Genomic DNA, 12,220 nt, shown 5'->3' on the forward strand with positions numbered 1-12,220 from the left:
AATTAAAGTCATTTTGACCCCTGCCTATTTTCTTCATGTTTATATCTCAGTGTTTTTTTTACAAAACTAAAACTAGTTTTATAAGACAAACTCAAACTGTACGAAATATTCAAGGTTGTTTTATGAGTCTATGAAACTAGTTTAATCGTTCGCACACGCAAACTAAAAATTTCATTGACTTTACTATGATTTAGCGAGCATTAAAAAATAGCACCTTACTATTTCGCATTTTTTATGTTCAAAGTATACCATTTCTATTTTACACATTTTTTTAATATTTAAAAACAGTAATCAGCTTTGACGGGCGTTTTATAAAGTCGTGATAATACTGTCGAATAATTCTGTGACCTTATTTTTCTGATTATCATTTATTGGGGGTCCATAAAAAGAAAATTAAAAAAAAGTCTCGTCTGACAAAGTGTCCCATCTTCGCCCACCCTACTATATGACGGTTTTTGGGTAATATCACAAATTAGTATCATTCCTTTATTAATTGACAACAGTTTAAAACACACAAGGAGTTATTTTGCGATTTAAAATATTTGTTAATTTTAATTAATAAGTGAATTTATTATCAGAATTAAACGTAAATAACTCGAAATAATACTGTACGCTTTGAAAATTAAGTTTAAACATTCTTTTCCTTGCCCTACTGCTATAGTTTTTAACATGTTGCCTACATTATATTATTGCATAACAATTGGTATTGTTTAAACGACAATGGGTAATGTTCGAACATCAATTGATAAATATTGTATCCTACAAATGTACATGAACTTGTAATAAAAGAAAATTGATTATAACTATTGATAAAGTTTACATTTTTGCTACAAATTGGGTATTGCTACTCTGTTTTTTGCACAAGCCACTTATAAATTATCTTCAAGTGCAAATGACTGAATTTCGAATATATTTTCCATATATTATCTTTTTATTACATCAGTATATTATATTTGAATAACCCCTAAGGTATAAACTATTGATTTAAAAGCAAATCTTTCAAAGTTTGGCAATGAAAACATACAAAACTACAATGTGGGGGAAGATGGGACACCAAGTTGAAATATATTAACATTTAACAGTATTTTGCAACTTGTAGTTAACCTACCGAAATTAACCAGTTGTACTAGTTTCTTTGGCTTAACTTTGGCAAGCATTTAAAAAATAGCACCTTACTATTTCGCATTTTTTTACCTGTTTAAAAATACTGTTTCTATTTTACACATTTTTTAATATTTAACAACAGTAATCGGCTTTGACAGATGTTTTATAAAGTTGTGATAATACTGTCGAATATTTCTGTAACATTAAAGTGCTCATGACATGAACTTTTACCTAATGAAAACTTAGTATAAAACAATACATCTTATTATAATACGTAGTCTTACCAACATTTACAGGCGAGAAACTTTATTTACGCGATAAATATAACGTTTTTAAGTGAAACAAATCAACTCCTCAGTTTGCGGCGTAAAAATGATACCACTATCTTGTGGTGTCAGCAGGAGAACAGTAGCGCGAAAAGTTTGAGCAAACTGTGATTTTTACTGAAGAGAGATTTGCGAATTTTGTTTAATACCACTTCTGTTCTTTGTTCTGAACATTTTGAAATAGATTGTTTTGACTCCGTTCCCAGCATGCACGTAAACCGAATGCTAGTTATAACAAAGAACAGAAGTGGTATTAAATAAAATAGCTGCAGTTATAACAAGTCCGGGAGGTTCTTTCAATGTCAGTTTTGATGGGGCAGGTCTTGAGCGGCGGAGTCAGCACCAGTTCCACTCCCAAGAAAGTTAGAACTTGCGTCCAGTAAAAAACAGAAAATACAAGTGCACATGTTCAAACCAATATTTCTTTAAGTAACAGTGTAATGCATTTTGTTGAAAACCAAGATAGCACAGATTAGATATTATACAAATAAGCCCCTGTCCATCCTGATACAAGTTATACAGTAATCAAAGAACCAAGAAAGTTTTCCAGGCTTAAAACACTACTGAAAATGCATTTTTTAATGTATTAATATTTATTATATGTATATATTTGAATTAAAACTTTCCAGGTTCTTTCTGATACTTTCGTTCAACATGAACAGCGTGTTGCGTGTTTTTCTAAGATGTAAAGACTGTGGTCACTCCAATACATGGAACAGTCAGCCAAATTTTGGAAAAGTACCTGCTAGTAACATTCATCTGTCTGCAGGCATTCTGTTTGCAGGAGCTACTGCTTCGAAGGTCCTACGGGTTTTAAAGCAGATGGGAACAGCTGTTATTTCTGTCCGAATATTTTTCCGCCACCAACAGATGGTGTTGCACACAGCAACCATGCAGCTATGGAGGGAGAGACAGATGTGGATGTTAAGCACCTTGCAGGGATGGTGGTATAGTATGTGGTGGTGATGGACGTGCCGATTCTCCTGGACACAGTGCCAAGTACGGGACCTACACCATGATGGATTTAAGAATGAAAGCTGATGTCGACATACAGACCATCCAGGTAAACATAAAAATGAATGTCTATTTTGCAATTTATTATACCTTCGTTCTGTTCTGATATAGCTTTTGTGTCAAAAGAGTAATGAAGTGGGGGTAGCTACCACATGGAGCAAGAGGGATTGGCGAGGTCTCTGCAGCGGATCCAGAACTTTGTACCTGTTGATACTCTTATCACAGATAGGCACGTTTCCATAAAGAAATATATCTGCGAGATCAACATCCTCATATCAAGCATTTGTTTGACATACGGCACGTTGCTAAAGGTGAGCTAATAAATATTATATTTTTATGAAACAACTAATTCAGGTATCGATATTTAAATTCATCAATTTAGGATTAAAGAAAAAGTTGAAATCAACTGCCAGGTGAAAAGGTTGTGAGGGATTAAATGGTTGGGTGGCCAGTATTATAAACCATCTTTACTGGTCTGTGGTCTCCACCCCTCCAAACGATAGTCAGTTAGTGGTTGATAAGTTTAATCGTAAGCCATGTACAAAATCGACATCACGACTTCTCGGGACGTTTCTCAAGATGCCTCCATGGTGATTTTCAGGGCCAGAAACGACAGCAAGCTCGGCTTCAACCATGTAATATTTTACTGTTTATATACCAGTATTGACATTTTTAAGAATGAGTATTTATTTATTTCTCTTTCTAGGTACAAAAGCTGCTGTACAAATGGAGAAGATTGTGTGCAACTCCAGGCTTCTAAAAGATATTGCTCAGTTTTCTTCCCCTTACAAAACATCGACTGTTGAGGCTTTTCATAGTCTATTAAATAATTTTGTTTTCAAGATGATTTGTTTTTCCTTTCTTGGCATGGAGTGCAGGTAAACTTATAAACTATTGACTAAAATAGTTATATGCTAAAATTCCATTTATTTTAATTGAAATTTATCCTCCAGGACAGCTTTAGCAGCTCTTCACTTTAATGAGAATGCTCACCGGTCTGTCACAAAGGATGGTGTACCAGTATATGGGATTCACTATCCCAAGTATAAGAAGAGTGGTTACATTGTCAGAAAAGTCACACAGGAAGCAACCTATGGTAGGAACTTTGTTCGAATTATACAAACTTCATACTGCTTATCGCAGAACGTTCAGTCTATTTGCCAGAGAGATAACAAGTTGAAGAGACACTGACCGATGAAACGACAAGGCTGCCTCTAAGCTCTTCATGTGAAGAGCCAGGCAGAGATAGTGCTGTTAAAAATCACGTGTCACGTTTCATGTCAAGCTCTCTCTATTGAATACTATGTTTCAGGTGTTTACAAATATGATCTGGCAAGTTTTTATAAAGTTTTATTTTGTTTGTATAAGTAAAAATGGTCAGAGTGTTTACAAAAAAAAAACACACAACTGCAAGATTTGAGTCAGCAAATCTAAAGCTAACATACTCTTGTCCTGCCAATAAACTGTCTGTATGCTGTGTATCTTTTCCAGTTATCCCCATCTCGCAAACGAGATCGAGAGAACTGCTTAAACCCAATAAGCCTTTAAAACTGTCATCGCCCTCCATTACACATCAAAATAAACACTATAAAATCTACAGCAGTTGTCTGGCTAGCGTTCTCGCGCTGACATCACAAGGTAGTGGTATCATTTTTACGCCGCAAACTGAGGAGTTGATTTGTTTCACTTAAAAACGTTATATTTATCGCGTAAATAAAGTTTCTCGCCTGTAAATGTTGGTAAGACTACGTATTATAATAAGATGTATTGTTTTATACTAAGTTTGATATTCGTGTCATGAGCACTTTACATAGGGGTCCGTAAAAAGAAAACTTAAAATAAATCTCGTCTGACTAAGTGTCCCATCTTCCCCCACCCTACTATATATAAAAAATAAATATATATTTGTTAAACCTGTGGAGAACGTAATCGTTGAATTGCTTCTTCCAGCAAACGATTATCTTCACTTGTAAGATGTTTCATATCAAGACATAGTTTCGATATTTTATCAAAACATTGGAACAATGGTCTCACATGTTTGACTTCAGGACCATACATCCATATTTGTATCTAAGCAGTTTAGTTAAAGTTAGAATAAATATGATACACACCAACTCATGTACAATAATATAATGGTAGCCGTACAAACTATTTGTGGTTGTTACTATTATACAAGCCATCTTTCTATTGCTGAAGTTACGACACCAAGCTGTAATGGAGCGAGGGTAAGCAAGACAAAGTGCATTCATATTGTAACAATGCAGATTGTGATATATATACGTATTGGAATTAGAAAAACACCGGGCTAACCAGTGTGTAGCATTCTCATCCAGTGGTGCAATTATCAAGCTGTATCTATAATGACAGATAATATTATGAAACAAATTAAAACATTTTAATCATTATTTATACTTTGTTTTGCCGATCCATTATTTTCCTGGATATATCTTCCATGTAGGGGTTCAGGTTCAAGTGATTGGACCTAGATCCCAAACCAAGCTTATCCATCACATCAAGATGAGGAAGAAGGGCTTGTGTCGTTGAATCTGTCATCGGCATGTCATAGATATTTAATCCTTTGATCTAAAATAGAAACAACATATTTATGTTGGTTAATATAAAGGTCATTACAGGGATATTGTTTTAATTTCTTTATTTTCATAAAATTATATTTAAATAGAATGAATATAGAGAACGTTTAAATAAAATGCAATTTGCAACACAACAATATAAGCACACCATAGTTCAGGCTACCATTTTTTCTAACGTTCTGATATAAAAATTACTTAGAAATAGGTTACACGCGATGCACCATATTTATTTTGCAATATTCGTTTTGTTTCCATGTAGCTATGCATGTTTCATTCAGAAGCTGCTACGTTTAACCCAACAACGCACAATGCATGTTATGCGAGTTTCAATCAACGCATCAAAGGGCATTGTTTCGTAAACAACACTGAAATGCAATGCAGTTAACCCTACAGTGCGCTTTGGATTATTTGAACCAAAGGAATTGTTTTTTACTCTTTGTTTGAACCGAACGAACATTAAGCCAAGTTTTCCTCTATTCAATGCAACAATCTCCTGACACGTTGCATTCTACACGTTGACGCTTATCGGCGAGTTATTTTTATATAACATTAATCTTTAGCACAGGATTGTAGAAATATCCATTTATCAGTGAAAATGTCACCGTCCGGATTTTTCAAAAATGCCCGGATTTTTTTTATAGAAAGAAATCATAATTACATAAAAATCAACGTTGTTACGTCCGGCCAACAACATACTCTTTGGTTTCTTAGTTCCGTAATTATTGACGACATAAACGTGCGCTCTATTTTAACCGCATCGGTTGCGCTGCGATAACATGGTGGATAGCTAAAATGACGGAACGGTTCGTGCAAACTTTTAATTAAAAAAATGCATTTTCAATACTTGCTCTATTAATTTGGTCACAATTCATGTCACATGGAACTTTTATGTAGTTTATTAAAACTGATATTACATTATTAGAATCACGTATATCGGTAGAAACAGTTGAATCATTGGTGCAAGTTTTACGCATTTTCATCGTGGATAATGTAACGATTATTTACGTCATAATAACTTTGACATGCAAAGTTTGCAAATAATTTTTTTACTCCCAATATAATTTTAAGCCAACAATTGTGAATGGTTTAAATTTTTAAAAGCAGGTAAATCCAGATTATGTGAATTTTAATTGGTGCAAATATAAAAACAACAAGTTGTTCGTAGGCACCGCAAGTGACCGAGAGTTTCGTGAATCCCAGTTGCAAGATATTAAATGTTACCCATAAAATATTTTCTTTAAAATGTATGTACACTTGTTATGTTGCACACTTTCAAAATCTAAAAGTTTGAACATTTTATATAAAGTGGGGTAAGATGGGACACTAAAGCACATATTGTACAATATTTTCCAAATTCAAAATAGATGACGGTAATACCACGAATTAGTACTATCATTCCTTTATTAATTGACAACAATTCAAAAAATATATCAAAACACACGAGGAGTTATTTAGCGATCCGCACAAGAGGTGTAATGTTACAAATTGGAAAACACACAGGATAAGAAGGGACAGTTCAAAATCATTGTTAATTTTGATTAATAAGTGTATTTATAAATAGGAATATACGTAAATAACACGAAATAATACTGTACGCTTTGAAAATCAAGTTTAAACATTCTTTTCCTTGCCCTACTGCTATAGTTTTTAACATGTTACCTATACATTATATTATTGCATAACAAATGGTATTGTTTGAACGACAAAAGGCCAAACTTTGAAAGGTTTGCTTTTAAATCAATAATTTATACCTCAGGGGTTATTTAAATATAATATACTAATGTAATAAAAAGATAATATATGGAAAATATATTCAATAATATAATGTATAGGTAACATGTAAGAACTATAGCAGTAGGGCAAGGAAAATAATGTTTAGACTTGATTTTCAAAGCGTACAGTATTATTTCGTGTTATTTACGTATATTCCTATTTATAAATACACTTAATATTCAAAATTAACAATGATTTTAAACTGTCCCTTCTTATCCTGTGTGTTTTCGAATTTGTAACATTTCACCTCTTGTGCGGATCGCTAAATAACTCCTCGTGTGTTTTATTATATTTTATTTAATTGTTGTCAATTAATAAAGGAATGATAGTACTAATTCGTGGTATCACCCAAAAACCGCCATCTCTTCTGATTTTGGTAATATTTGGCAATATGTGCTTAAGTGTCCCATCTTCCCCCACTCAACTATATATTAAAGGCTATATTCTATAATTTATATATTCACAAAGAAGAAGCATTCAATTTACCAAATCCGATAGTTTTTGAAAAAACACTGGTAGTTCTGATGATGAAATATATTTTTCATTAGTTCAAGGTTTGGAATTACATACCAGTGCTTGTTTACAGCATTACATCATCAATTTAAATCAAATTGACAAAGTTTTAGTTAGAGTGTCAGGTTTACTATCCAGTAAAAGCACATGCGTTCAAACCATATGCAGATCATAATTTACCTTTAATTGATAAATAATAATCTGCATGTTTGATAATCTAACTGAATATTTTCATGGTTCTTACTTTTCCATGTGGAAGGTGTAAGATTTGCATTACATCATCATCTGGTTGATTTTTATACAATCCCCAATACTTTGACCATCGATCACCATTGATGCGATTCACTGTCAAACCCTAAATAGTTGGAGCAATTAAAACTAGAGTGTCAGATAATATAAAACCAGATATATTGGGTATCATGAGTGCCAATGAAGTTTGTTTTTATGTAAACATTATAGATGTTACTTTGTGACAAATGAAGTTGGAGGTGCATGTCTTACTATGATGTCATACTTCTCAATGTAAAATTATTTATGATGTCATAACACACTGTTTCCCAACCATTGGTACGCGGGGGCATTCCAGGTGGTACACGAGCACCTTATTGTAATTTGCCGATATAGTTTAAATATTGGACAACCCATAAGTGACCATAGGTTGGAACAATGTCTGTTAAGTGTCTTGCCCAAGGACACAACGCACACAATGATCAGTAATACTATAACACGGCGCTCAGTACTAGTATCGCATCAAGCATCAAACTGGGAACACTTTGGTTGAACACTTTGCAGACGCCTAAACCACTGGGCCAAGTTGCCGGGCCGCAACGAAATTGCTACGCAAGTACAAACACAAAAATAAAAGTTCGGGTACCACTGTTATAACGTTAATTGTATAATAGAGTGGGGGAAGATGGGACACATTGTCTAACGAGACCCTTTTTTAATTTTCTTTTTACACACATTTTCTTTCCCTCATTTAATGGTAATAAGGAAAATAATGTTACAGAAATATTTGTTAAAAAAGTTATATATACAAAGTTTACATGAAGAAACTAGCACAGCCTGTTAAACTTGTTAGGTTAACTACAAGTTGCAGAATACTGCTAATGTAAATATATTTCAATTTGGTGTCCCATCTTCCCCCACATTGTAGTTTTGTATGTTTTCATTGCCAAACTTTGAAAGATTTGCTTTTAATTCAATAATTTATACCTCAGGGGTTATTTAATTATTCTATGCTGGTATAATAACAAGATAATATTTTGAAAATATATTCCAAATTCAGTCATTTGCACTTGAAGATAATTTATAAGTGGCTTGTGCCAAAACAGTAAAGCAATACCTAATTTGTGGCAAAAATGTAAACTTTATTAACAGTTATAATCAAATTTCTTTTATTACAAATTCATATACATTTGTAGGATACAATATTTATCCATTGATGTTCGAACATTACCCATTGTCGTTCAAACAATATCAATTGTTATGCAATAATATATGTATAGGTAACATGTTAAAAACACAGAAATAAAAAAGAGTAGAACGCACAACTGCCCAAAACCATGATATATTCTTTTTTCTATTCACGTGACTGCCAACTCCGTCCCCATTTCGCTTGGTCTCCATTGTAAAAGATAGGCGCATAGTATTTTTGGAAAGTTTTAGCTGTTTATTTCAAAAACTACACCAACTATTTAAGTTTGTTGGGCTAGTTTAGTTATTTGGTAGGTTAACACTTACAGTTTACCACTTGTTTAGGAAATTTAATTATTTAATAATTTGAAATAAAAACCTTCAGACAAATGGTTTTTTAGAAGTCAAAAAACGAAGAAAAACTACATAAAACACCCTGGCTTCCATTGACTACAATGGTAAACGGGAACGACCCGCGAAAAAGAGAGAGTGTATCATGCTTTCTCCTTTGTCGACATTGGAGATGCGCGTTCTATTCTTTTTTATTTCTGTGGTTAAAACAATACTTATAGGGCAAAGAATGTTTAAACTTGATTTTCAAAGTGGACAGTATAAATCGTGTTATTTACGTGTATTCCTAATAATAAATACACTTATTAATTAAAATTAACAATGATTTTAAACTGTTCCATCTTATCCTGTGTGCTTTTGAATTTGTAAAATTTTACCTGTTGTGCGAATCGCTAAATAACTCCTTGTGTGTTTTATTATATATTTTATGAATTGTTGTCGATTTTTAACTGCATGATAGTACTAATTCGTGGTATTACCTAAAAACCGCCATGTAATTTTGTTTTGGAAATATTTGGCAATATGTGCTTAAGTGTCCCATCTTCCCCCACTTTACTATACAATAGCTAAGTAAGAATAAATTGATTAGATAGGAGCGAGATTAAATAACATTCCACTTCTAAGATCAAAATTAAACACACTAACTTGTGGGTTTGTTAGTCGTTCAACAGCTTCATGTAAGATGATATGATTTTGTGCAGAAAGGTTCTCCTCACTTATTGTTAAGTCACTCACATTAGAAAGACACCGGGCTAACCAGTGTGTAGCATTCTCATCCAGTTGTGCAACTATACCAAGCTGTATCTATAATGACAGATAATATTATAAAATAAATTAAAACTTTTCAATCATTATTTATACTTTGTTTTGCCGATCCATTATTTTCCTGGATATATCTTCCATGTAGTGGTTCAGGTTCAAGCGATTGGACCCAGATACCAAACCAAGCTTATCCATCACATCAAGATGAGGAAGAAGGGCTTGTGTCGTTGAATCTGTCATCTCCACATGGAGGATGTTTAATCCTTTGATCTAAAATAGAAACAACATATTTATGTTGGTTAATATAAAGGTCATTACAGGGATATTGTTTTAATTTATTTATTTTCATAAAACTATATTTAAATAGAATAAATATAGAGAAAGTTTAAATGAAATACAATTTGCAACACAACAATATAAGCACATTATAGTTCAGGCTACCACTTTTTTACATTAGAACGTGTTTTTTTAACGTTCTGATATAAAAATTACTTAGAAATAGGTTACACGCGATGCACCATATTTATTTTGCAATATTCGTTTTGTTTCCATGTAGCTATGCATGTTTCATTCAGAAGCTGCTACATTTAACCCAACAACGCACAATGCGTGTTATGCGAGTTTCAATCAACGCATCAAAGGGCATTGTTTCGTAAACAACACTGAAATGCAATGCAGTTAAACCCTAAAATGCGCTTTGGATTATTTGAACCAAAGGAATTGGTATTTTACTCTTTGTTTGAACCGAACGAACATTAAGCCAAGTTTTCCTCTATTCAATGCAACAATCTCCTGACACGTTGCATTCTACACGTTGACGCTTATCGGCGAGTTATTTTTATATAACATTAATCTTTAGCACAGGATTGTAGAAATATCCATTTATCAGTGATAATGTCACCGTCCGGATTGTTCAAAAATGCCCGGATTTGTTTTATAGAAAGAAATCCTAATTACATAAAAATCAACTTTGTTACGTCCGGTCAACAACATACTCTTTGGTTTCTTAGTTCAGTAATTATTGACGACATAAACGTGCGCTCTATTTTAACCGCATCGGTTGATGCTCTATCAATTTGGACACAATTCATGTCACATGGAACTTTTATGTAGTTAATTAAAACTGATATTACATTATTAGAATCACGTATATCGGTAGAAACAGTTGAAACATTGGTGCAATTTTATCGCATGTTCATCGTGGATAATGTAACGATACGTCATAATAACTTTAATAAACTACTATGATTGTTAGAAAACATTTATGTTTCAAGCGTTTCACTCCCAATATAATTTTAAGCCAACAATTGTGAATGGTTTAAATTTTTAAAAGCAGGTAAATCCAGATTATGTGAATTTTAATTGGTGCAAATATAAAAACAACAAGTTGTTCGTAGGCACCGCAAGTGAACGAGAGTTTCGTAAATCCCAGTTGCAAGATATTAATTTTAGTTATTTTACCCATAAAATATTTTTATTTAAAATTTATGTACACTTGTTATGTTGCACACTTTCAAAATCTAAAAGTTTAAACATTTTATATAAAGTGGGGTAAGATGGGACACTAAAGCACATATTGTACAATATTTTCCAAATTCAAAATAGATGTTGGTAATACCACAAATTAGTACTATCATTCCTTTATTAATTGACAACAATTCATAAAATATAATAAAACACACAGAGAGTTATTTAGCGATCCGCACAACAAGTGAAATTTTACAAATTTAAAAACACACAGGATAAGAAGGGACAGTTTAAAATCATTGTTAATATACGTAAATAACACGAAATAATAGTGTACGCTTTGAAAATTAAGTCTAAACATTCTTTTCCTTGCCTACTGCTATAGTTTTTAACATGTTACCTATACATTATATTATTGCGTAACAATTAGTATTGTTTGAACAACAACAGGCCAAACTTTGAAAGGTTTGCTTTTAAATCAATAATTTATACCTCAGGGGTTATTTAAATATAATATACTAATGTAATAAAAAGATAATATATGGAAAATATATTCGAAATTCAGTCATTTGCACTTGAAGATAATTTATAAGTGGCTTGTGCAAAAAACAGTGTAGCAATACCCAATTTGTAGCAAAAATATAAACTTTATCAATAGTTACAATCAATTTACTGTTATTACAAGTTCATATACATTTGTTGGATACAATATTTATCAATTTATGTTCGAACAATACCCATTGTCGTTCAAACAATACCAGTTGTTATACAATAATATAATGTATAGGTAACATGTTAAAAAAATTAGCAGTAGGGCAAGAAAAAGAATGTTTAAACTTGATTTTCAAAGCGTACAGTATTATTTCGTGTTATTTACGTGTATTCCTAATAATAAATACACTT

At 32.5% G+C, this 12,220-nt stretch overlaps 2 protein-coding genes across 14 annotated transcripts in view; one reads left to right on the top strand and one right to left on the bottom strand.

Moving 5' to 3' along the window:
• The window catches only part of LOC149729190 (uncharacterized), a 40,891-nt gene that overhangs the window by 2,277 nt on the left and 26,394 nt on the right, over positions 1-12,220 (bottom strand). For 7 of the 12 annotated variants that reach the window (XM_089886807.1, XM_089886804.1, XM_089886805.1 and 4 more), the window contains 5 exons: positions 9,950-10,120; positions 9,734-9,892; positions 7,566-7,676; positions 4,857-5,027; positions 4,359-4,514 (listed from right to left, as the gene is read on the bottom strand). In XM_089886807.1, coding sequence (XP_089742933.1) covers positions 4,359-4,514; positions 4,857-5,027; positions 7,566-7,676; positions 9,734-9,892; positions 9,950-10,120 — 768 coding nt within the window. Of the gene's footprint in view, positions 1-1,366; positions 2,439-2,534; positions 4,515-4,603; positions 4,800-4,856; positions 5,028-7,565; positions 7,677-9,733; positions 9,893-9,949; positions 10,121-12,220 lie in introns of those variants that run through there. The other 5 variants (XR_016385854.1, XM_089886806.1, XM_089886803.1 and 2 more) reach the window with 5 other exon arrangements.
• Positions 3,123-4,041, top strand: LOC149729191 (uncharacterized). Of its 2 annotated transcripts, XM_089886829.1 has the most exons (3): positions 3,123-3,322; positions 3,398-3,540; positions 3,588-4,041. In XM_089886829.1, exons 1-3 carry the CDS (start codon positions 3,123-3,125, stop codon positions 3,614-3,616), a joined length of 372 nt encoding a protein of 123 aa, XP_089742955.1. In that variant the 3' UTR covers positions 3,617-4,041. The 2 variants fall into 2 exon arrangements, with proteins under 2 accessions (XP_089742955.1, XP_089742954.1); XM_089886828.1 differs by having other exon boundaries at positions 3,398-4,041.

The sequence above is a fragment of the Ciona robusta genome, chromosome 10 (assembly GCF_009617815.1).
Source record: "Ciona robusta chromosome 10, ASM961781v2".
Classification (NCBI taxonomy): Eukaryota; Metazoa; Chordata; class Ascidiacea; order Phlebobranchia; family Cionidae; genus Ciona; species Ciona robusta.